General features: G+C 60.2%; 3 protein-coding genes across 3 annotated transcripts in view; 2 read left to right on the top strand and 1 right to left on the bottom strand.

The window, feature by feature from the left end:
• The first annotated feature begins 1,960 nt into the window (after positions 1–1,960).
• Positions 1,961–9,903, top strand: CSF1 (colony stimulating factor 1). The gene is given in 10 exon segments (XM_051771722.1): positions 1,961–2,217; positions 3,436–3,567; positions 5,392–5,454; positions 5,759–5,938; positions 6,147–6,324; positions 7,137–7,692; positions 7,694–7,937; positions 8,133–8,188; positions 8,276–8,328; positions 8,610–9,903. Coding segments are annotated over 9 exon segments (1,482 nt in total). The 5' UTR covers positions 1,961–2,196; the 3' UTR covers position 8,328; positions 8,610–9,903.
• A 3,628-nt stretch (positions 9,904–13,531) lies between these two features.
• The window catches only part of STRIP1 (striatin interacting protein 1), a 46,443-nt gene continuing 35,920 nt past the window's right edge, over positions 13,532–24,054 (top strand). Inside the window, exon 1 of the mRNA XM_051771703.1 lies at positions 13,532–13,875. Coding sequence (XP_051627663.1) covers positions 13,771–13,875 — 105 coding nt within the window. The 5' untranslated portion in view covers positions 13,532–13,770. The remainder of the gene's footprint in view (positions 13,876–24,054) is intronic.
• On the bottom strand, positions 14,714–16,053 carry LOC127462812 (circumsporozoite protein-like). The gene has a single exon (XM_051771729.1). The coding sequence runs from the start codon at positions 15,630–15,632 to the stop codon at positions 15,087–15,089; it is 546 nt and encodes a 181-aa protein (XP_051627689.1). The 5' UTR covers positions 15,633–16,053; the 3' UTR covers positions 14,714–15,086.

The raw sequence follows: 24,054 nt of genomic DNA, 5'->3' as shown, positions 1-24,054 counted from the left end.
GGATCCATCCATGCACATATGGATCCATCACGTACACAGATCTGTCCATGCCCATGTGGATCCATCCATGCACATGGATCCATCCATGCACATGTGGATCCATCCATGCACATGTGGATCCATCCATGCACATGGATCCATCCATGCACATGTGGATCCATCCATGCACATGTGGATCCATCCATGCCCATGAGGATACATCCATGCACATGGATCCATCCACACATGTATGGATCCATCACGTGCACAGATCCGTCCATGCCCATGAGGATCCATCCCGTGCACAGATCCGTCCATGCCCATGAGGATCCATCCGTGCCCACGGCTCTGTCCGTGCCCACCCGTGCCCACGGATCCATCCCTGCCCCCTGGGACCCGCTCCTGCCCTCTCCCCAGCTCTGCTCACACACCTCCGTGTCAGAAAAGCACCGGTGGGGTGGGAATCAGCCCTGCAGGAACATCCGGGCCCTCTGCTGTTCCCTGGTCCCTGCCGGCTCCATCCCAACCCCCGGATTCCCCCGGGAGACTCCCTGGGCATTGCTGGCTGTGCACACGTGTGTCTGTGCGTGGGTCTGGGGCACACACGTGTGTCTGTGTGTGGGTCTGGGGCACACACGTGTGTCTGTGCGTGGGTCTGGGGCACACACATGTGTCTGTGTGGGTCTGGGGCACACACACACGTGTGTCTGTGTGTGGGTCTGGGGCACACGTGTGTCTGTGCGTGGGTCTGGGGCACACACGTGTGTCTGTGTGGGTCTGGGGCACACACGTGTGTCTGTGCGTGGGTCTGGGGCACACGTGTGTCTGTGCGTGGGTCTGGGGCACACACGTGTGTCTGTGTGGGTCTGGGGCACACACGTGTGTCTGTGTGTGGGTCTGGGGCACACACATGTGTCTGTGTGGGTGGGTCTGGGGCACACACGTGTTGGGGGGTGTGTGGTTTGGGCACAGATATGAACATGTGGCCCTGTGTGTGTGTGCACAGCTGCGTGTTACACGTGTGTGCAAGCGTGTGGGTGTAGCAGTTTGTACATGTGTGTGCATGGGGGTGGGTGTGCACACACATGTGGGTTTGCACATGTGTCTGGGCATCATGCGTGGGGTCTGGGCATGTGTGTGGATGTGGTGTCGAGGGGTGAGCATGGACACAATGTGTGTGTGTGCCCAGGGGTGAGCACGGACACACACGTGTGTGCAAGGCCCAGGGCCCTCTGTGTGTGTGTGTGTGTGTGTGTGTGCACATGTACGTGTTCTGAGGGATGTCTGCACACATGTGGAGCGTCCGTTCCTGGTGTGTGCACATGAGTGCACACATATGTGTGCGCATGTGTGTGCTATGGGATGATCATGCACATACACACATGTGAAAAGCCCAGGGCTGTGTGTGTGTGTGAGCACATAGAGACGTTCCCAGGGGTGTTCATGCCCTTGGGAGGGGGGTCTGTCCCAGCTGTGTGTGCACATGTGTGCACGTATGTGCATAAATGTGTGCACGTATGTGCATAAATGTGTGCCCGTGCCCACGCACATACACGCGTGTTCAGGGCCCGGTGCTGGGCACGTGTGTGTGCACACGGACGTGTTCCGAGGGGTGTCCGTGCACACGAGGGATGTCCGTGTGTGCACACCTGTGTGTGTGTGCCCGTGCCGAGCACACACGTGTGTTCATGGCATGGGCCGGGGGGTCACGCACGTGGTGGGTGCCCCGAGCCGAGCGGTTCCGATCCGCCCCGAACAGACCCGAGCGGTTCCGATCCGCCCCGAGCCTGTCCGAGCGGATCCGAGCGGTGCCGAACCGAACGTATCGAGCGGCCCGAGCAATGCCGAGCGGTTCCGAGGGTCCCCGAGCGGTTCCGAGGGTCCCCGAGCGGTTCCGAGGGTCCCCGAGCGGTTCCGACGGGCCCCGAGCGGTTCCGACGGGCCCCGAGCGGTTCCGAGCGGCCGCGGTGGCCCCCCCGGCCCCGGCGGTGGCCACGCCGTGCCCGCCCGGTGCCGCTCGGTGCCGGCCCGGCCCGTCCGGTCCCGGCGCGGGGCCCTGGCCGCCCGCCAGCCCCTTTCTCATAAACCACATGCTGCCGCGGCGCTATAAAGGGGAGCGCGGCCGCGGCGGCGGCTCAGCCCGGCCCCGCTCGGCCCCGCCGCTGCCGCCGCCGCCTCGCCCGCTCCGCCCGGCCCCGGCCCCACGGCAGCCCCCCCATGCCCCGCCTCGGAGCCAAGGTACGGCGGCCCCTCCCCGAGCCCCCGCGCCCGCTGCCACCTGCGCGGGGTCCCCGGTTCTCCCCGTGCCCCCAGGCCGGTCCCCTCCTCGGGGGGTCCCGGCTGCCGGTGGGGCGATGCTCCAGCCCCTGCTCGGTTCGCGGTTCCAGCCCCGGATCCGCGGGATGCGGCTCCGGCTCCAGCCCCATTTCCCGGCTCCAACCCCGTCCCGATTCCCATTCCCGGCGCACGGAGGCCCCGGCTCCGGTCCCGACCGGTCCCCGGCCCCGGCGGAGTGATGCTTCAGCCCCGGCTCCATTCCCGGACCCGCGGGATGAGGCTCCAGCCCCGTCCCGGTCCTCGGTTCTAGCCCCGGACTCGCGCGGTGAAGCCCCGTTCCCGCCCCGGTTCCGGGTTCCAGCCCCATCCCGGTCCCCGTTCCCGGCGGGGGGAGGTCCCGGCTCCAGCCCCGTTCCCGGCTCCGTTCCCGGCTCCAGCCCGTCCCTGGCGGGGTGAGGCTCCGTTCAGCCGTGGCCGCATCTCGGCGGTGGCCGGGGAGGCATCTTGGAGTTTCACAAGAGGGGAGGATTCCTGGACACCCTCCAAGGGAAATTCCCCCCCACCCATCACCCAGGCACCCTGTCCCTGCCGGTGCCCCGGCAGAGGGGTGCACCCCCCACCCCAGGGGTCCCCTCCATCCCCATCCCGGGAGTCTTGGCTCTGGGACAAGCCCCCGTTGCCCACCGGGGTCCCGCCACGGTCCGGGGCCTCCCCGTTCCTTTGCAGGGGGACTGGGAGGGGAATTTGGGACGAGGCCAGCGCTGCTGCATGGAAAGAGCCCGGCGGGTGCAGCTGGGGGGGTCCGGAGGGTGGGAAGAGGATTTTTGGGGCTGGGTGGGTCAGTGTGTCAGACGGCTCCGGAGAGCCGGGGCGGAGGAGGAGATTTGCAGGAGAGACGGAGAAATGGTGTGGGAGAGGGGAGAGGGGCTGGATGGGGAACGTGGAGGTGACCAAGAGCCACATCCAGGCTTGTGTCACCGGGCCCTGGGAAATTCCCTGCTGACCTGGTGCTCCTAAAAATAGGATGGGGACGGGCGCGGGGTTGGAGGACCGCAGCGGGATTATCTTGCTGGCCCGTGGCCAAGCCTTGTCCACCACAGAGGTGGGGGGTGGTGGGGAAGGGCAGGGGGCTCGGTGTGGGGTTATCCCTGCTCCAAGCTTCTCCTGTGCCGTGCTCAGGTGTCCCTGCTCCGCTGCACCCTCCTGTCGTCTCTCCTCCTCCTCCTGGTCTGCAGCATCCATGAGACGGAGCAGAACAGCTACTGCCAGCAGATCATCACCGAGAGGCACCTGGCCGAGCTGCAGGAGCTGGTGAGTGCCCTCCCGGGGCTGTGCCGGGGGATGGGGGATCGCTCGGGGCTGGGCGGGCACGAATCAACCGTTATTTAGGGCCGAAATAAGGGAATCAGGTGGTTTTCAGCTCCCTCAGCGAAGGGATGGTACCCGGGAGCTGAGCATCCGTGGGCACCGCAGACAAGTGGGCACCGAGGGGTGACAGTTGTGCCTTTATTAAGGTGGCTGTGGAAAAGTGCCAGCAGGAGGGATGGGAGAAGAGGGAAACAGGAGTGTGGCCGGGGAGGGGACAGGCGCGGGGCCGGGTGGGCGCAGGGGCGCTGAGGGAGCGGTGGAGAGGCCGGCGCTGCGGGCTGGGGTGTTTTCCGGGCGGTTCCGCAGGGGTTAAGCGGAGGAATCCGGCTGCATTCCTGAGTCCAGCTGCTTGCCTGGAAGCTGGGCTGGCAGTGGGGCTGTGGGTGGGTGGCAGGCAGCGAGGGAGGCCGCTGGCCAGGCCGGGTGGGCGATGGAGCCGGCAGGGCTGGGGCGGTGGGTGCCGGCGTCCCGCGGGCAGCTCCGGGGGCTGGCACCCCCCCGCACCCCCGGAGCCGCTGCCGGGGCCGTGTCTCCCTCTCCGTGGCCCTTGGCTCACCTCCGAGCGGGGAATCACGCGGATGTTCAGGGCAGAAGCGGGAATCGGGGGCACGCAGGGATTTGCAGGGTTGTCGCAGATTAAATTCCGCCGGGAGTGCGGGAGAGAGGCGGGAGAGAGGCGGGAGCGGCGCCTCCGGATCCGCGGCTGCTTTTGCTCCGAGCTCCGTGTAACCGCTGTGTCCGGGCTCCTTCACCTCTTCCTCTTCAACCACCACTTTAACCAGAAGCTGCTCAGCTTCCTCTGCCCGAGCCCCCTCTGCACCCCCAGCCCTGGAGCCTTTGCTCTGCACCCCTGGGCTTTAAAACTGGGTGCTGGTTGTGGGGGAAGAAAGGATCCCCCAGCCCTGGAGCCTTTGCTCTGCACCCCCGGGGGTTCAAACTGGGTGCTGGTTGTGGGGGAAAAGGGGATCCCCCGTCCCTGGAGCCTTTGCTCTGCACCCCCGGGGGTTCCAGCCGGGTGCGTGGCCGTGGGATGGAGCAGGTTTGAATGGAAGCCGCGCTTTTCCTGCTGGGGATTGCAGCCCTGTCCTCGCAGATGGAGGAGCTCCAGCGCCTGCAGGATAATGGAGCAATTGTTTCCGGGCCGGCATCCCAGGCTGGGAGGAGAATCGCCGGCCGGCAATTCTGGCAGCCCTGGCTCCCCCAGCCTGGGATGCCGGCCCGGAGGGAGGGGGTTTGCTCGGGGTGGGTTTTTACTCCGATTGGAAAAGGTCTCGTGGCACGGGGGGCCGGCGGCGCCGCGGGGGCGACCCCGGCGCTTTGTTATGCCGGGGGATGCGTGACCTCGGTGTCACGGCCACCTCCTGCACGCCGGGCTGCTCCTTTGCAGCCTGGGTCTGGCGGAGGGAGCGGGGAGAGCTCGGCGGGGCTGGGCTTTGCCGTGGCGCCGGCAGGAAGAGGAGCAGGAGGAGGAAGGCAGGTGGGGCGGGAGCAGACAGGGAGAGGCAGCCAGGGGAGTGCAACATCCTGGTGGGAGCAGGAATCCTGGGCTCGCCCCTGCCAGAGCACTGGCCTCGGGGATGTGGCTGTGTGAGGGGGAGGAGGAGGAGGATGATGTGGGATGAAGCAGGGCTGGGAGATTCAGGGGACTTGGTCGCCCCTTGGTTCCCAGGGCATGGCACTCCTGGGGCTGCTCAGCTCCAACCCCTCAGAGCCCCTGCCCTGTCCCCTGGGAATGTGGGTGACCCCTGCCCTGCTCTGTCCTTCCAGGCTGACACCCAGATGCAGCACCCGGGCAGGGTCTCCTTCAAGTTCATCGACAAGATGCAGTTGGTGAGTGGCGCCTTGCTGGGGACAGAAGAGGACAAGGACATGCACCGGGACTGGTGCATGGTGGGGGGTTCCCAGATCCCAAATCTCCAGGACTGGTGCATGGTGGGGGGTTCCCAGATCCCAGATCTCCCCTCTCCTGTCTCCCTTTGTGGGAGGCAGCCCAGGAAGGACCAATCCTGCTCGGCCAGGTGGCTTCCAGGTCCCAGTTTGGGCATCCTGTGGGATCGTAGAAGGGTTTCCCCCAGGCAAGTGCCCACCCAGTAACCACTCACTCTCCCTTTTTTGGGGGGATCCGTGTCCTCAGAACGACTCCATCTGCTATGTGAAAGCCGCCTTTCCTCTGCTGGGCAAGATTTTGGAGCGAACAGAGTTCAAGGAGAACTCTTCCAACGCCAGGAAGATGCAGACGGTGCGCAGGATGTACCACAGCATCGACGAGAACGTCGACCCCTGCATCAGGGAGGAGGATGATGAGGAGAGGATGGTACAGTGTCCTTGGCTCTGGGTCCTCATCTTGGGGTGAAACGGGGTGTCCAGACCATCCTGGGGCGGGTGCACGGGCAGAACCATGATGTGGAGCAGAGTTGGGGTGTCCATGGACACGAGGAGCCACCAAACCTTGCCCTGGGAGCTCTGTGATGGGGACCCTGGGTGTGTCACAGGGCTGATGCTGAGCCTGGCACTTCCTCCAGCTGTCCCAGATGTGCTTCAAGGAGTTCACCACCTCCCCCTATGAGATGCTGGTCCTGGTGAAGGATTTCTTCCAGGACATCAACCAGCTACTGCAGAACCAGGAGACCTTCGAGAAGGATTGCAGCCACGTCTACCACAGGGCCTGCCCGGGGCCCAGGGGGGCTGAATCTCCACCAGGTGAGATACCAAGGCTTTGCTCTGCCCAGTTAAACCCGTGCCAGGCTGGGGGGGCTTGGGCTGACCTGCATGGAGCAGCTTGAGAGCCACGTGTCCCTGTCTGTGGGCACACGTGGGCACCTCGGTCCTTGTCACGGGGGGTGGTTGTGGTGCTGTGTCAGCGAGCTCTGCATCAGTGTCAGGGGGAGAAGGGGCTGGCTGCCCTTTGGAGGTGGGATGTGCTGGAAGCAAGGCCAGGGAGGGGTGCTGAGGGGGGGCAGGGAGGCATCTCCAAGGGCTGGCTGGAGGCATCAGGCTCGGCTCCGACTCAAAGCCCCAGAGGAGAAATGGAGGTGCTGGGACTGCTGTGCCACCAATGTCTGCATGCCCTGGGCTGTGTCACTGCAGCTGCCTCAGTGTGCCCTGGCCAAGCTGTCAGGGAGAGTGATGTTGCCCCCCGTGCTGTGTTTGCATGGCCCTGGAGGAGCTGTCTCCTGTCACCCTGTGGGAGCTGTGCCGTGTCCCTGTGCCCTGGGGGATGTTGAACGTGGCTGTCTGGCTCCTGCAAGTCCTGGATAACCCACTGCCATCGGCTCAGGGGACCCGGTGACACGGGTTTGCTTCGTCCCACCTGCTGCTTGTCACCTCCCTGCCCTGCCTGCTCCTGCCTGCTCCTGCCTGTCCCCTGCCTCTCCCGTTTTTTGGGGGCTGTTTGACCCACTTGCCCTGGGGAAGGGCCAGGGGGTGCTCCCCCCGCCCTCGGATCTGCTGGCTGTGCCCCCCTCTTGGAGGCTGGTGACCCCACGGCCGTTTCTTCTCTCTGCTTCTTTCAGGTGTGGGGACAGATCCTGACTGCAATTGCCTGTCCCCTGCCCTCCCTCCTGCCACCCAGCCCTCCCTCTCTGCTGCCACCCGTTCGGGCAGGGACGGGACCCCCGTTAGCAGCCAGCTCCCCCCCAGCCCCCTCCGTGCCACCCTCGCTGACTTAGAGGCCCCACCCCAGGCCCCCAGTGTCATGGACGGGGGCTCGGGCACCGAGGAGCTCCCGGGGGCCGCCATGGGTGACACGGCGTCGGTGCCACCCCCCGGGATGCCGCAGATCCCGCAGGATCCCGCCGACAGCGCCGAGGCCCCGCCGGACACAGCCGGGATGCTGAGCCTGGCGGCGGAGGAGGACGAGAGCCCCGGGGATGGAGAGCTGGGGCAGCCGGGCACGGAGCCAGCCCAGCCGCGGGGAGCCCCCGCTGTCCCGGACCGCCCCGGCGGGCTCAGGACCACCCCGGCAGCGCAGCCCGGCCCCGGCCCCGCGGGCAGAGCCCGGATCCGCCCGGCCCCGCCGGCCGAGCCCGTCACGCAGCTCCGCTTCTCCAGGATGGCCCCGGAGCTGCGGGGGGGGCCCCGGGAGCGGGCCGAGGGCGCGGGGCTGGGGGCTCGGCAGGATGAGGGGCCCCGAGGACGGCGCGGGAGCCGGGCCCAGCTCTGACTCGGGGTTTGTTCCGGGCACAGAGCAGCGCAGGAAGGAGCCGCCCGGCCGGGAGGGCCTCCAGGAGCCCCTGGTGTTCGTCGTGGTGCCCGGCGTGGTGGCCGTGCTGCTGGCGGTGGGGGGGCTGCTCTTCTACAAGTATAAGTGCAGGGTAAGACCCCCCTCCCCGCACCGACAGCCTCTCCCCCCTCAGTTTCCCCGCGTGGCCAGTGGGGGTCGAGCCTCGTTTTCCCAATCATTTTGAGATGGAGGGACAAGTGGAGGAGCTGAGTGGGGTGGGAGGGTGTTACTGGGGAGATCTTCCCCTTCCCCTGGGCTCATTCCCTGTTTCCCTCTCTCCACACAGGTCCTGGAGCAGCCACTGGAAGATGGAGACTGCGACCCCGAGGAGCCAGAGAGGAGGTGGGTGTGATATCATCCTGCCTGTGGGGGCTTTGGGAACCCCCACCCCGGCGACCCTGCCCTAAACCACCCCCCTTTCCCTCCCAGGGCGCTGCAGGGAGTGAGGGAATGTCCAGAGCTGGAGACTCAGGACCTCTGAGGTGAGCAGGGGTTGGATGGGACCTCACAGGGCTCCTGTCCAAGCCAATGTTGACTCCCTGGACTGTCCCCTTGGACCACAGGCAGGGAAATTCTGGGTGGGAAGGTGCTGGAGAGGAGCAGGTCTGGGCCCCAGCGCTGCCAGCGTGCGGTTTCTCAGCTCGTTAATCCATTACCGGCGCTTTCTTAATACTCCGAGTATTTTTTCCTGTGGTTTCCATGCGTTTCTCCCCCTCCCTGGCAGATCCTCAGCTCCCCATCACGTTTCTCCTGCTTTTCCCAGGGCCCCAGGCGGGATGTGAAGCTGGTGGGGGACGGATCCGGGTGGAAGGATCCCGACGCTCCCTCTTCCCTCGGCCAGAGACTGCAACCCCTCCCTGGCAGGGACAAAGGGATGGGGGGCTGTGCCCCCAGTGGGACCCCCAGCACCGGGAAGCGACGGGCTGGAAGGCGTTGGACTGTCACGGGATGGTGGCAGTGGCTGAGGTGACGCCGTGGTGCTGAGCTGGAGATGCTGGATTTGGAATGGTGGATCCTGCTTGGACGTGGCTGAAGATGGAGAGGTCCAGCTCCTCAATCCTCTGGCTCTTCTGGTTTGGAGCAGCACCCGTTGCCTCCCTCCACCCTGCCTTTCCCGAGGCTTCAACTGGAGCATCCTGGATGCTGTGGGGGGCCCCCCCAGCCCTGATTTGCAACTCAAACCCTCACACTGTGAATATTTAAAGCCCCCCCCCCGTGCCCATGTGGGGCTGGGTTTGGGGGTGACCCTTGACACCGTCCCCATTCCCATCCTCCTGCCGCTCCGTGTCCGAGCTGGCCTCGGCCTCGCCCTCCTCGGGGGCTGTTTTTAATAGAGCTGATGAGAGTCTTTATCCTGCACAAGTATTTTGGAGGGGCCCCTTTGCCCCTCGCGGGGTCCTTGCCACGAGCTGGACTCGCTGGGATCCCGTTCCTGCGTTTTGGAGAAGGGAATGGGGCCGGGAAGGACGGGATCCACATGGACCTGAGAGATGGAGCAGCCCCAGCCACGCCTCTGGGGGCTTTTAGGCTCAGCTGGATTTGGGAAGATGCTACAGCTCCGGAGACCCCCTAAAATCCAGCGGCTCCGTCCAACCCCGGGTGAAGCATGGCCTGAGCTGCTCTGGGGGTTTGAAGTGTTATTTTTCTAGGAAGGATGAAAATATGGACAAACCAAACTGCTTTTAAGGAAAGCATCGCTATTAATTTGGGGTTTTTATATATATATGTGTATTTATGACTGTCAGAGAGAGGGGGTTCCTGTGTGAGGGACTGGTGTAAAGCAGGAGGAAAGCCCTAATGCAGCAGGAAGGCTGGGGCCAAACTCCTGCTGTGGTGTAAGTTTACACCATGGAGGAGCTGATCCTGGGGGGGAAAACTTGCCTTTACCCCTGTTGGATTGAATTTGCCTTTTTTTTTGTTTGTTTGGGTTTTTTGTTGGTTTGTGGTTTTTTTTGTTGTTTGTTTTTGTTTTTTTTTATACAATGAAATGTTGAAATATTTTATACAAAGGCATTTAAAAATCTATTTAAAGAAAATAATGGAAAACAACTTGTATATTTAATATTATTAATAAACAGAGAGGTGTAGCTTGGTGTAAGTGAGGGGGGGCTGGAGCCTGTGACCCCCCCGTGCCAGCCCTGGGGTCCCTGAGGGGCAAAGTCCTGGCTTGTGTCACCCTGCCCCGATTCCCTGTGGATGCACGTGGGAGTTCATGGCCACTGGAATGAGAGCAGAGGGATGGGATGGATCCATCCTTCCTGCCCCCGCCACTGGGAGCTCCAGGCGCCGGATCCGCCGCTGAGGCCCCCCCAAAATCTGTGTGAAGCAGCTGCTTAAAGCAAACACACTTGAGGCAGAGCTTCCTGGAGCCGCTTTGCTTGGAGAGACAGCGCGGGAAGAGGCATTTCCTTCCTCTCCCTCAGCCCCCTTGGCTCCATTTCCCTCTTTCCAGGAGCGGGGGAGCCCCATGTCCCACCCCCCCTGCAGGGATCCGGCATTTCTGGGGGGATACTGGGGGGCTTCCACACCATCCTGAGCCCCTCCCAGCTGCGGGGGGTGCAGGGTGACCCTCCCCCTGCTCATCCCGGCCGTTGGGAAGGGCGGGATGGGATCCAGGAGCGTTTGTGGCCGGTCGTTTGCTGACAAACAGGATTCCTCGAGAGGAGCTGAGTCAGCCCAGCTCTTCCTCTCCTCAGCAGCAGCCGGGGGTTTCCCAGGTCCACATCCCCTTCCCAGGGAAGTGGGACCTATAAATATCCTATAAATATCCCACTGGATCCGGGCCACAATCCTTATGGTCGGATTTGGGGGGTATTTGAGGTCGGAGGCTGCTCTTAAGGATGGGCAGAGTGCCCAGATTTGGGGGTACTGGGGGCAAAGAGCCCCTTCCCTGCTCCTGGATGCTCCAGGCAGCTCCAGGTGGATGTTGGCTGCCCAGGAGAGGGTGTTCACTCTGGAGCTGAATGATGGCAGCTTAAAGCTTTGGGAGAGCTCAGGATTTACACCCCAAAATCCCTCAGCCCCAGCTTTTTCTGGCTGCTCCGAGCAGCCCGAACCTGTAGAAGCACGTGGAAAATGCAGGAAAAAAGTGAAAGCCTTTCTCCTCATCCCGAGGTTCAGGCCGGGAGGGTCCTTCTGCTTCTCATGTCCCCAGCTGGTGGCCTTTCCCCACCCTACCACCGACCCCAGTGGGAGCAGAGAGGAGATTCTGTGCCCTGAGCAGCTCCCCAACCCCAGGCCCCTGCAATTTGGGAGGGCAAAACCTTCTCTAACCCCCCACGTTGGGGATCCCACAGCTGGGGGGGACATGGAGTTGTATCCCTGTCCCTCCAGGCTTGTAGGGGAGGGGGGAAAAGAACCCCCCTCCCCAGAGTTGAATGACACAGGGGGTGGTGGCACCCCGGGGGTCCCAAATGGGTGTTTGTGCCTTAAAAAGCTGCTTTGATGGGATGAGAAAACCGGATTTGGGGGAAAAGGTGGATGTTGGGAGGGAAAGGCATCAGCAAGTGGCTCCTGGGACCTGGAGCAAGGGCTGGCACAGGATGGGACAGGGCAGGACAGATCGGGGTCACCCCACCCCACCACCCACCCCGGGGGTCCTGGGGGTCCCCAACATCCCTGGTGGTTGTGGCATTGGCAGGGCTGGGACCTCCCAGCTCATCCGCTGCCCCCAACCCCCCAAGCACTCTGAGACCACCCCAAGAGCCCCCCAAGTGCCTCGAGACCCCCCCAAATGCCCGGCGCGGGCTCTGCCCGCCCTGGGAACCCTCCCCGGCGTGGCCACGGGCACCGCAGAGCTGCTGACGGGGCAGAAGTGCCGGAAAGGCCCCGAGGCTGCGGCTCCGGGGGCACGGCGGGGCCGGGACAGGGGTTTGGCCCGGGAGCCGCTGCAGGATTTTGGTGGCCAGGGACCGTTTTGTGGCCAGACAGAGCGATTTTGGTTAAAGGCCCTTATCTGTACTTCCCCCCGGGGTTTTAACCCGAGTGCTGATGTTTGCCCAGGCTGTACTTTCAGGGAATGCCCCTGGGAAAGCAGGGCTCGGACCCCCCCGGTGTCTGTGGGGTCGGGGTCAGGGTGCCCCGGGGGCAGGGGGGGCACAGGGGGGGCCTGTCCCGGGACAGGGCACGGGCCGGTCCCCAGAGCCCCTTGGGGACCCAGAGCCGGGCACCACTGCCCAAGGGGCAGGACGGGCCCCTCGGTGCCCCCGGGGACGGGCCGGGGGCGTCCCTTCTCCCTGGAATAAAGGGGTCAGAGGAGACCCCCCCGCAGGGAGACCCCCGGGAGGAGGAGGAGGACGAGGGAGGAAGGTCCTGCCCGGGCCAAGCACCTGCAGAGGGGGCTCAGCACCCCCGGCCCGGGATTTAACTAATAATCGAACTGAAGCAATTAATCTGATTTATTTAATTAAAATATTTGTATCTAAACATATATAATGTGTGCGCAATGTACGCATAATGACATAACGTTTATGTAATTAATCTATTAAGTTAATAAATTAAATTATATTATTTAATAAAATATTATTTAAACGAAATATTGTTTAATAAATATTATGCAATAAAATTAAATAATAGATTAATTAATATTACTAGCATATATATATAGATCTAATTTATATAAAATTATATAATTAATTTATATAATTTTTATATTTGATATACAACTTATAAACATGTGTAACTATTTATTTTAATTTACACAATTACTATATATTACTATATATATAATTATTATATAATTTATTTAATTATATGCAATTCATCTTTAATAAATAAAATTTATTTATTTTATGAATCTACATATACGTACATATTTAATTTATATATTTATATTTAATTTAATTCATGTAATAATTTATTTAAAGTGTCATTTAATTCATATATTAATCATTATGTATTAATAAATGATACTTAAATGTAATTTCTTTTAAATGTATATTATCATTTTATTTAATTTATATAATTTAATAACGATATGTATGTTATGCATATAATTGTATTATACATAACTATATTATACATTATATATAGCACATAATTACATTACTTCTATTATATACTCTATACAGCATGTATATACCAACATGTAATATATATTATATATTATTATATATAATATATATATGATTTTATATATAATATATATTTTGTGTTGCATATATAATATATGTATTATATAATGTATAATATAGTATATAATATATTAATTATATATAATAATATAATTATATTATATATAATATAACAAATATATAAAAATACACTAATATAATATATATTTTATAAATATATGTTAAATATACAAATGTATATATAAAGTTTAATTGTATAATATATATAAATTTAATTCATATAAGAATTTTATTTAATTGGCATTCGGCCCGCGATTGTTTTCCTGACCACGCCCATCATTTGGCCACGCCCTCAGCTCTCACCACGCCCCACTTCTGACCATGCTCCGACCTCTGACCACGCCCCCACCTCTGACCACGCCCCTCTCTGGCCACGCCCCCGCCTCTGACCGCAGCCCCGTCCCCTCCGCGCCCTCTCGTCCCCGCTCCGCCAGGGGGCGCCACGCCCCCCGCCCGCTCCTCCCTCTGGCGTCGCGCGGCCTCACCTGCCCGGCGGGTGCGCGGTGACGTCAGCGCGCGGTGACGTCAGGCGGCTCCGCCCCCGGCGCGGCGGCCGCAGTCCCGCCGCAGCCCCCGGAGCGGAGCGACCGTGAGGGACCGGAGGGGCCGTGAGGAGCCTGGCGGGACCCGAGGGACCGGGAGGGGACGTGAGGGGTCTGAGGGGACCCGAGGGACCGGGAGAGGCCTGAGGGGACCCGAGGGGACCTGAGGAACCGCGAGGGACCCGAGGGACTCGCCGGCACACACCGCCTGCAGCCCGCCCCCGCTCTCCCACGGCCCCGCCGCAGCACCATGTCGGTGCCGGAGCCCGCCGGCGGCGAGGAGAAGCAGGCCAAGGAGGTGGAGGACGCCGAGAAGTATTCCTTCATGGCCACCGTCACCAAGGCGCCCAAGAAGGTAGCGGGGGCGGGGGGGACGGACAGGGGAAGGGGACAGACCCCGGGTGGGGGGGAGCAGCCCCCGGTTATGGGGTGGGAACAGGGCCCGTTTTGGGGAGAGCGGACCCCCGGTGATCGGGGAGAAGCCCCTGGTCCGGGGGGAGCAGCCCCCGGTGGTGGGAGGGCAGGGCAGGGGGGAGCAGGCCCTGGTTGGCGCGGGGGGTCCTGACCCGGCTCTGGAGGAGCAGCCCCGGGGGGGGGGGGGCTGGGAGAGCCAGAAATGGTCCAGTCTGGGGTAACTGGGAAGGGCAGGCCGTGCCCGTTCAGGGGAGAGGATGGGGACTGGTACCGGTGAGAGGGGAATTGGTACCAGTGAGGGGGGAATTGGTACCGGTGAGGGGGGAATTGGTACCGGTGAGGGGGGAATTGGTACCAGTAAGGGGGGAATTGGTACCGGTGAGGGGGGCACTGGTACTAGTAAGGGGGGAATTGGTACCGGTGAGGGGGGCACTGGTACCAGTAAGGGGGGAATTGGTACCGGTGAGGGGGGCACTGGTACTAGTAAAGGGGGGAATTGGTACCGGTGAGGGGGGAATTGGTACTGGTGAGGGGGGCAGGGGTACCAGTGAGGGGGGCTGGCCCGGTCTGGGGGCAGCAGGAATGAGCTGGGGCAGGGGGCAGAGGTGCCCAGCAGGGCTGCTGGCCCCGCTTGGGGTGGGAGGGGAGGGGTTGGGTACTGGGGAGAGAGGGGTCTGTGCCGGGGGTGAGGGGAGGGATGGTTTGTGGGGGCTGCAGGCAGACTGGGTCCGGCTCTGGGGGGCACGGGGGAGGCTCAGCTGTGCCACGGGGGTGTGTGGGGACAGGGTGACCACGGGAAGAGTCGAGGGTCCCTGTGGGGTGACAGGGACAGAGCAGGGGAGCCATTAAATGGGACGAGCCAGCAGCGCCCTGGGATCTGGCTGTGGGTCACTGGGAAGGGCAGCCCGGGGAATTCGGGGGCTTGGACTTATTTTGGGACAGGAGATGTGTTGGGGGAGTAGGTGGGAGCATGTTTGGGCTTGGGAAGAGGCTGCTGGTGCTGAGCTCTCCCGAGTCACCTCTGAACCCTTCCATCCTTGAAGGCCTCGCAGGAGCTCTGGGATCCTCAGCCCGTTCCTCCCCAAACCTCCCCAGTCCCAGTGCTGCTCCTGTGGCATGCATGGGTGGCACTGAGGGTGGGCAGGACGCCCACTAACCCGGGTAACTCCCTCTTAGGAGGGTGAGCACTCCCAGCCCTGTGCTCTGGGCTCGGTGCTGAATTCCCGGTGTTCTGGGGGGCAGCTCCGTGTTGGGATCCGTGTTGGGATCCGTGGTGGGATCCGTGTTGGGATCCATGTTGGGATCCGTGTTGGGATCCGTGTTGGGATCCATGTTGGGATCCGTGGTGGGATCCGTGTTGGGATCCATGTTGGGATCCACGGTGGGATCCGTGTTGGGATCCACGTTGGGATCCGCGTTGGGATCCACGGTGGGATCCGCGTTGGGATCTGCGTTGGGATCCATGTTGGGATCCACGGTGGGATCCGTGTTGGGATCCGTGTTGGGATCCGTGCTGGGATCCACGCTGGGATCCACGTTGGGATCCACGCTGGGATCCACGCTGGGATCCACGTTGGGATCCACGCTGGGATCCACATTGGGATCCACGTTGGGATCCATGCTGGGATCTGTGTTGGGATCCACGCTGGGATCCACGTTGGGATCCTCGCAGCCGCAGGTCCCCGCCGTGCTGAACATCGTGTTCCCCTCGGGGCTGCAATGACCTACCAGTGGTGGAAGAGAAGGCAGGGCAGCGGCAGGGAATGGGAACACCCTCGTTCTCTGGGGGAGTCTCTCCTGCCTGCTCCAGGTGGGATCAGGGAGCTCCGACCCTTGGGGAAGGTCAACTGGGTTGGAGGCACCTCCTCACCCAGGGAGTTGGAGACTCCTGTTTATCTGGGCTGTGGACATAGCCTGGAGGAAGGAGCAGAGGAATGTGGAGCTGGGATCTGTCTCTTCCAGCTCAGAGATTGTTTTTACCTTTTCATAACCATCATCTTTGTCAGAGTGAGGGGACAGCAAACTGCTCATCCCAGAGTATCCATGGGGCCAAAAGAGGTGAAAAGGAATCGATCCAGCATCCTCAGAGGCAAAGTCTGTGTGTCTCAGGGGTGTCTCAGGGGTGGGAGGTGCTGTATCCCCCCAGATTGGCAGCTGGTTGTTCAGGGTGAGGAGCTTTTCCTGGCCGGGTGAGGATGTTGGAGGTGCCCAGAGCGACACCCGACATTTGAGCTGATAACATCAGCAGGCAGAGAGGGCTGAGCTTGGCCACAAATCGCTCGGGGCCACTGTTTTCCTTGCCTGGCTAATTCCTGCAAAGAGCAGAGCTGGGGAACAGCAGAGGCGTTGGCAGGAGGATGAAAGGCCGGGGCAGGAGAATTGCCCTCCTGAGATAAGCTGAGTGCCCCCAGCTCTGCTCCTGGAACAGCAGCGCAATTAAACCATTAAAGCTCCTTTCTGATTCCACCAAAAGTGACTTTTGTGCTGCCCTGGAGCTCCTGGCGTGGTCAGAGGCTGGTGGAGATGGTGGGGAGAGACGATTCCCAGCATGGGGATCACTCTGTGCTGCTGGAGCAGCTCCCGCCCGGGTGTTTGGGCTCCCTGAGCTTTGCCAGTGTGCTCTGCGGGAGGTGTTTGGACACGGGGAGGGTGGGAATGTGGCCAAGCTTGGGGCAGGCTCCCTCTCTCCCTGTGAATGGCTTTTCAGAGGAGCTTTAACTTGTGCTGGAGCTCAGGGGAAGTGCCAGTTTGGGCACTGAGAGCTGGGGAGGCACCTTGGATGCAGCTGGAAGCAGTGGGTGCTGTGGAGAAGTCAGTGTCTCCTTGTTGGGGAACCTGGAGCTGGGATCCAGCCCCAGGGATCGCTGGCATTTCCCCTTGTCAGGGACTCGTTTGAGGTGGAAAAGTGAACCGACAGGAGGTAAGAGATCAAATGTGATCATCTCCAGGTTGAAGCAGGAGCCAGCGCAGTGCAGGGGAAGGGAGGGATGGGGGGGATTTCCCCCAAAAGCTGGGATTGCCTGGCTCTGCCAGAGCTCCCTTTCCCCTGCAGTTCCTGGGAGTTGGGCTGTCACAGTTTACTGTGAGTGAGGTGGTTCTTTGTGGTCTGCAGGCAGAGGGGAGCGATGCTGAGCTTCCCACCTTGTCCAGCCTTGGTGCTGCTGGGAAAGGCTGGGAATGCTGAGGCTGGGGGCTGGCTGGGGCTCGGGGAGCTCAAGGGCAGGCCCTGCTCCTCCCCATCCCCATCCCCCCGTACCATCCCTGCTGCGGCTGGGCATCTGCTCCTCTGCCTCCCTGGAGACTGCAGGTGCCCTTGGCAGCACTTGCTTTCCCAGTCCGTGCCAGTGGAGCCTTAAATGCCTGGCCAAGGCGAGCTGTGGGTGCCCTGGGGTGGGAAGGACACAGTTGTGGCAGGGCAGGGGGCACTTGGTGCTGTCCCTGTCACCTCCCCCTGCTGTGTCCTCTTCCCGGTGGGATCACCCCCGGGCTCCCCCACCCTGGGGAATCCTGCAGCATTCCTTGGCCGTGGAACAGGCTCTGGTGTGGCTCTGGGCAGGTGAGCGGGGTGGTCTCTGTGCCCGGGGGATTTGGGGGTGTGCTGTCCCTGCGGGCGCCGGCGCTGCTCCAGCTCCAGAGGGATCCCCCGGAGCTGTGGCAGGGAATGCTAATGCTCGGTGCTGCAGCTCTGCGGTGCCAGCCGGGCACTGCCTGCGTGGGGGTGGCTGGGATGGAGCAGGGAAAGGCTGGGCAGAGGAGATGGAGCCCCTGGGCAGGGCTGGGTGTCCTCTCTGGAGCCTCCTTCCCAGAAGCGCTGACCTCACTGCGTCCCAGCCCCTTCCAAAGACCCGTTTCTGCCCCATTTTGCTCCGTCCTGACTCGTCTCAGGTCCTGCAGCTCTGCCAGGCTGGGGGATAATAAACCACCTTCCCCCTGGGCCTGTCAGGGGGACGGGGCTGTCCTTGTTTGTCCTGACAGAGCTCCCAGAGCCACTCGTTTTTCTTCTCCCTTTAGTTCCATTCCTTAGTCCGGGTGTCCATAAATCCTTTGTGCCTTTGTGAGCCTGTCTGGGGTCGTGGCCACCCCCTCCTGTCCTGGCTGCTCCACAGGCTCCACACACCCAGCTCTCCTTGATCCCTGCCCAAATCCTCACTTCTTTGGCTCTTTTGCTCCGTCACTGCAGTTTTTCCTTCTCAGGATGAGGTGCTGGGGTTGGGATGAGTTGGACAGCTCATCCTCCTTCGTCTGGATAACCTGGGGTGGGTCTGGCCTTCCCTGGGGTGCAGGAAAACCCTAAAGAATGAACCTGTTGCTGTGTTAGAAGGTGCCAGGGTTGTACCCTGACCCAGAGCAGAGCACGGGGGTGTTTGGAGTGGAGGGGATTTCCTGGGGCTGGGAGCAGCCAGTTCCCCCCAGGGCTGTGGGACATGGCAGAACACTCTGTTTTTCTCCTCCAAGTTGTTCTTGGGTCCTTCCTATGGCTTTGGTGCTTTGGGGGTCTCCTGGCTGTCCAGAGGGGAGGCTTGTCCCAGTGACCAGCACTGCTGCAGGGCCAGAAGGTGCTTCACTGAGCTGTTGAGAGCAGGACACAAGGAGATTTTGGGGGTCTGATGGGCACAAACCATCTTCAAAATGTTCCAGGGCCTGTAGCTTCCTGAATCCCTGAGGGAGGCTGGGTTCCCACTCCACATCTGCCCTTTGGAGAAGGGACAGCAGCTGGATATTTGTCCTCCCCAGCCTTGTCACCTTTGGGTGGTGTGGGTGTGGAGACCACCCATCCTGGGAGGCCCCTTCCCACGGGAACAGCGAGGTCTGGAGCGTGGGAATCACGCTGCTGGCAGGAGCCTGGTGTTTTCCTTACCCTGGCATTTTGGGAAAGGTCTGTCTGTGCTGGGGACCAGCCCTCCACAACAATTTCTTTGGGACCTGAAGAGTTTCCAGCCCGTGCAAATTTTGGAGTGAGTTGCTGTGCTCCGTTTTAGAGGTTGAAACTGGATTTTTTGCTCTGGAAAACAGGTTCTCAAGGTCAGTTTGGAGCTGCTCCTTTGCAGGTGAGGACTGTGTCCATGTTGCTCCTCTGAGGGGTCGGTGGGTGCCTCATCCCAGCTGCTGGAGCAGGGGAGGGCTGGGATTTCAGCACTCACACGCAGGGATTCGCTGTGGTTCGGTCGCCTTTGCAAAGGGCTCCTTGTGTTTCCTGCTGAGCCCTTTGATCAGAGCTGCTTATCTGGAGCCTCTGGCTCACCTTCACCCAGCATGGGGTGGTGACATTCCAGGTGAATGTCCCACGACCTGCTGGTGGCCTCAGGGGCCTGTTGTGTGGAGGAACCTGTGCCAAAACTTCTCCCTCAGTGGAGCCATGGGGTGGATCGAGGAGGGGCTGGGAGGAGGGTCAGGGAGTGCCACCAAGGAGGAGCATCATGGTGACATCTCAGCAGGGTCTGTGGAGCCTCTTCTCAGGGCACTTGACAGTTCCAGGGCTTGGTCCCCCTTGGCAGTGCTGGAATCTGCTCTGCACTGTCCCCCTCTGCCCACATCATCTCCATGGGCTTCCCTGGCATGGCAGACCTTGGGAATGGGTGCTCTGGAGCTTCCAAGGAGAAAGCTGCCATGGTTTGGGAATGCTTTGGGTTGAAGGGACCTGAAAGCTCATCCAATCCCACCCCCTGCCATGGGCAGGGACACCTTCCACCAGCCCAGGTTGCTCCAAGCCCCGTCCTACCTGGCCTTGGACACTTCCAGGGATCCAGGGGCAGCCACAGCTTCTCTGGGCAACCTGTGCCAGGGCCTCCCCACCCTCCGAGGGCAGAAGTTGGGGTGTTTTCTGGGCTCTGGGCCCCTGGGAAAGCAGGCTGAGGAGGCTGTTCCTGCTTTGGGAAGCTGCCCCTGTGGAGTTGGGCTGCCTGGGCTGTGACTGTTCCTGTCACTCCGGGATCAATACGGTGGCCTTGGTAACGAGCTCATTGCTGCTGCAGAATCTGTTTGCTCCAGGTTGGTGACAGCCAAGGCACGGAGGTGGCCGAGGACATGATGTTCCAGCTCCTCCAGCAGCCTCCACTGTCCCGGGGGGAGCCCTTGGAGGTGGGAGCAGCTTCCCCTTGGCTGCCCCCACACCCCAGGGCTGGCTGGAAGCACCCATTCCTGCCTGGATTCAGGGGCTGGCATTTGGGTGGGGGGCTCTGGAAGCCTGGATTTGGGAACTGGCATTTGGGTGGGGGCTCTGGGAGCCTGGTTTATCTCCAAGGTGTGGGTGGAGGGAATGGCTCCTCCCAACCTGGAAAAGGAGGGTCCTGGGGCTCTGCCTTCCCGAAATTCATGTTTTGGTTTCCTCCTTCCAGCTGGCCCGGGCTGAGGTTCAACCTGTGTCTGCTGTTTTCTGTCCCTCCTCCTTTCCCCTCCCAGCAGGGAGTCCTGGATTTCACACATTCCTGCTCTGTGGGGAGAGTTTTGCATCCAACCTGGGCATGTTCTGGAGCGGGAACATCTGGCTGCTCCTTGTTGACCTTGGATCCATCAGCTCTGACAGGCAGCACAGCTCCTGCTGCATTAACCAGCCCCTTCTCCAAGTATTCTCCGAGCTCACCATCCCCAGGGAGAGAATTCTGTGTCATTTCAAAGGAAGGGGCTCCATGGAATCAGCCCTGTCTGCAGGAAGGGGTTGGCTTTGCTCCCAGGGTCCAGGAGGGTGATGTTTGTCCATCCTGGTGGTGATTCCTCACACTCCTGAGGAGGGAACAGCCTGAGGTTTCTCCTGCTTTGCCTCCAACCAGATGCATCAAAATCCAAGTCATTTCCAGGGCTGAAAACAGTGTGTTGATAAAGAGGAATGGGCAGCTCTGGTGGAAACACCACTGTGAGGGGCCTTTGGGGATGGGGGCAGGAGCAGGATGGATTCCCACTTTTCCAAACCAGGCTATTCCTGTTTCCATGCTGATCCCACTGGGTGTTTTCCCCTTTAATGGAGCATCTGCTGAGGGAAGCTGGGAGTAGCTGGACCCTCTCCCGGGTGGGATTTGCTGTTTTGGTCTCTGGAAAGACCCAAAGACGTCTCGGAATGCTGGGATTTGAGAGGCAGTTTGCGGGGAGGGAAGGAGGCAGGTGGGATGCAGGGAGAACAATTCCTGCCCCAAAGCACGGGGGCTGCTTTAGGATTGTGGAGGAGGGGGTTGGGGTTTGCAATTTGGGTTTTTCCGTGGCCAAGCCTCCCTTCAGACCACGTGGAGCTGCTGCAGGAGCCCTCTGACAGCACTTCCCAGCGTTCCTGTGGTCTCCCACAGCTGTGCTGGAAGAGGAGTTTTCTAATTAGTTTAAAACTCGATGCTAATTAGAGCTCATTCCCTCTCAGCTCTGACACACAAACACATTTCCATGGGATTCCAGCTCCACTGCTGCCAGTCCTTGGATTGCCCCACAAGCTGCTGGAAGTGATTTAACCCACAGTCATGGAATAATGGAATAGTTTGGGTTGAAAGGGACCTTAAATCCCATCCAGTTCCACCCCTGCCATGGGCTGGGACACCTTCCACTGGGCCAAGTTGCTCCAAGCCCTGTCCAATGTGGCCTTGGGCACTTCTAGGGATGGGGCATTCTCTGGGAAATCCATTCCAGGGCCTCCCCACCCTCAAAGGGAGGAATTTCTTCCCAATATCGCATCTGACCCTGCTCCCTGGCAGTGGGAAGCCATTCCCTGTGTCCTGTCCATGCAGCACTCCCAGCGTGGTAACTCCAGTTAACACCAGTTATCCCACTGCCCAAACCCTCACTGGCCCTGGGGATGAATCCAGAGGGGAGAAATCTGGGAGGTCCTTAAACCAGTGGCTGTTTGGGCATCCCTGGAGTTCCTGGGGTTAACTGGGGAGGATCTCAGGGATTGGACTTCTGCTCTTCCTGCCAGGAAGGAGCTCTCCCTGTGTGTCCAGATCTCCCTATATATTTCAGGAGCTCTCCCTCTGTGTCCCAGGAGTTCTCCCTGTGTCCCAGGGTTTATCCCTCTCCATTAAAGCCTTTGCCTCCATTCCTGCAGTCCAAGGACTGGATCCCTTATCTGCTGGTGGGGATCTTTCCCTCTGCTCCTGCTGGATCCCACCTTTGACCTCCAGGTGTTCACAGGGCAGGAGTTGTTCCCTGGAGTTATTCCCAGTTACTGTTTAACACTCAAGATCTCATCTCTTTCATTGAATCCCTCTTCTGTTTATTTTTCCTTTTCCTGGCATTTACAGGGATTCCCACCATGACTGAAGTCTTGGTGTGATTTCCAGCCTGTTAACCCTCGGAATGGATCCATTTCTTTCCAGGTGTTTCTTCTCCTCTGCTGAGTTTTGGGATTTGTGTCTTTAATTCTCCTCTTGGACTCACAGAAACTTGTTTTGGTTTGGTTTTGTTTTTTCCCTGACCAGCCCTTCCCTGGCCCTGGAGGATGAAGGTTGGGATCAGGGCTTGGCCAGTTTGCCTTGCCAGGACCTCAGTGTCCTTTTATTTCCTTGTTGGGAGCAGTGGAGAGGTTTCCAGGTGGAGCTTTGGCTGCGATTCCTGCTCAGGGAGTGTGCCAGGCAGGGAGAACAACCTGCCCTGGGAACCCTCTGGAGGGAGAGCTGCAGATCCAGGAGCACTGAATTCCACACTGGTCGTGCTTCCCTTCCCAGAGCAGCCCCTTCCCTGTGTTGTCCAGACAAAGCCCTCGAGGTTTCCTCTCCCAGCTGGGAGAACCACCAGGAGAAAGTTCTCCTGTTGCCAAGGCCACGCCTGGAGCAGAAGCAGGTCCTGTTCCTGGGGATGGTGCCACTTCCAGCTCTGCCCAGATCCCGAGTGCCCAGGCTGTGGAGGGCCAGGAGGCACCTGCTGAGCGCCCATCCTGCTCCCCCTGCATCCCTGTGCAATGCTGGGGCTGGAGGGGTGGGCACTGCCCTGGCCCTGGGCTCTACCTGGGAATCCTTTGCTGCTGTGAACTGGGAATGTGGTGGTTCTTCCATGGCTGGGCCGCAGCCCCCTGGGAATTCCTGCAGCCCTTTGCCATGCCAGGTGTGTTCTGGCTCACTTGGAAGTGGGAAGAGGGGATAGTTTGAGTCCCGTGGCCAAATCCCCCTCAAACCCCTCCCCTTGGCAGTGGTTTGGGGTGGGGGTGAGCTGGAACCTTATTGATCCTGATCCCCCATCCCTCCACTCTGAGTACCTGGCTTGTCCTTCCCTTCCATCCTTAAGGGATGCCGTGATCCAGGAATACCCCTCCAGGCTGGGTAAGCCCTCAGGAGAGGAACCCTAAAAGCATCTCTGTCTTCCTTGCTGCTTCCCACCCCAAAATCCATGTCCTGTGGGGTCAGGGAGCAGGAGCTGTGTCCTTCCGTGTGTCCCCTGTTCCCAGCCCCATCCTGTGGGAACAGGGGCTGGCTCTTCCAGCCTGGAAATGGGACAGAGGGGGCCTGAGGGGACAGGGCAGCCAAATCCTCTAAACAAACGCGGTGCCCTGGCACGGCCCCGGCGGGAGCAGTGCCAACCCCGGGGCCAGCACAGGGAACACGCCCTGGGAGCTGGGATGGCCTCAGCCCCTCATCCAAGGGGGAAATGGGGCAGGGTGTCCTCAGGAATGGCTCTTTCCTTCTGGTTGGGAAGCGTGGGTGACTGTGGCAGAAGCATCCTGGAAGGGGCTGTGCCCTCCTGGAGGAGGTGGCACGAGGGAACCGGCTCCACTCCTCTGTCTGACCTGGAAAGGAGGAAAATCCTGATTATCTGGGGTTTTTTTCTCTGCTGAGGGGACTGAAGAGCCCCTGGGGTGCCTCCTTTCTGCAAATAAGTGGATTAAAACAACTTGTCCTTTAGAGACCCAGCTCCTTCTTGGGAAAACCACAGCATTCCCAGGAGGAAAAGGTCCTTCTGCAGATGAGAAATCCTTGGAACCTGAAACCCGGAGGTGCCCAGGAGTGCAAAACCCAGCCCTGATCTGAGTGCTGCTCCCACCTCATGTGGGAGTGGGGCTGGGGAGGAGGAGGAGGATGCTCATTGGAGCTGTAGAACATTCCTAATCTGGCTGAATTCCCAGGAATGACAAAGAAATTATGGGCTTAAAAGACAGGTCACGTCAGGGAGCGTTGGGCACCCGGCAGTGCCCCCCCAGCTCTGCCAGGGGGGG

This window comes from Manacus candei, unplaced genomic scaffold, assembly GCF_025592945.1.
Source record: "Manacus candei isolate 608988 ecotype Guabito, Panama unplaced genomic scaffold, ASM2559294v1 h1tg000139l, whole genome shotgun sequence".
Lineage (NCBI taxonomy): Eukaryota > Metazoa > Chordata > Aves > Passeriformes > Pipridae > Manacus > Manacus candei.
The sequence above is the reverse complement of the archived record's forward strand: the minus strand, read 5'-3'. Positions and strand labels throughout refer to the sequence as shown.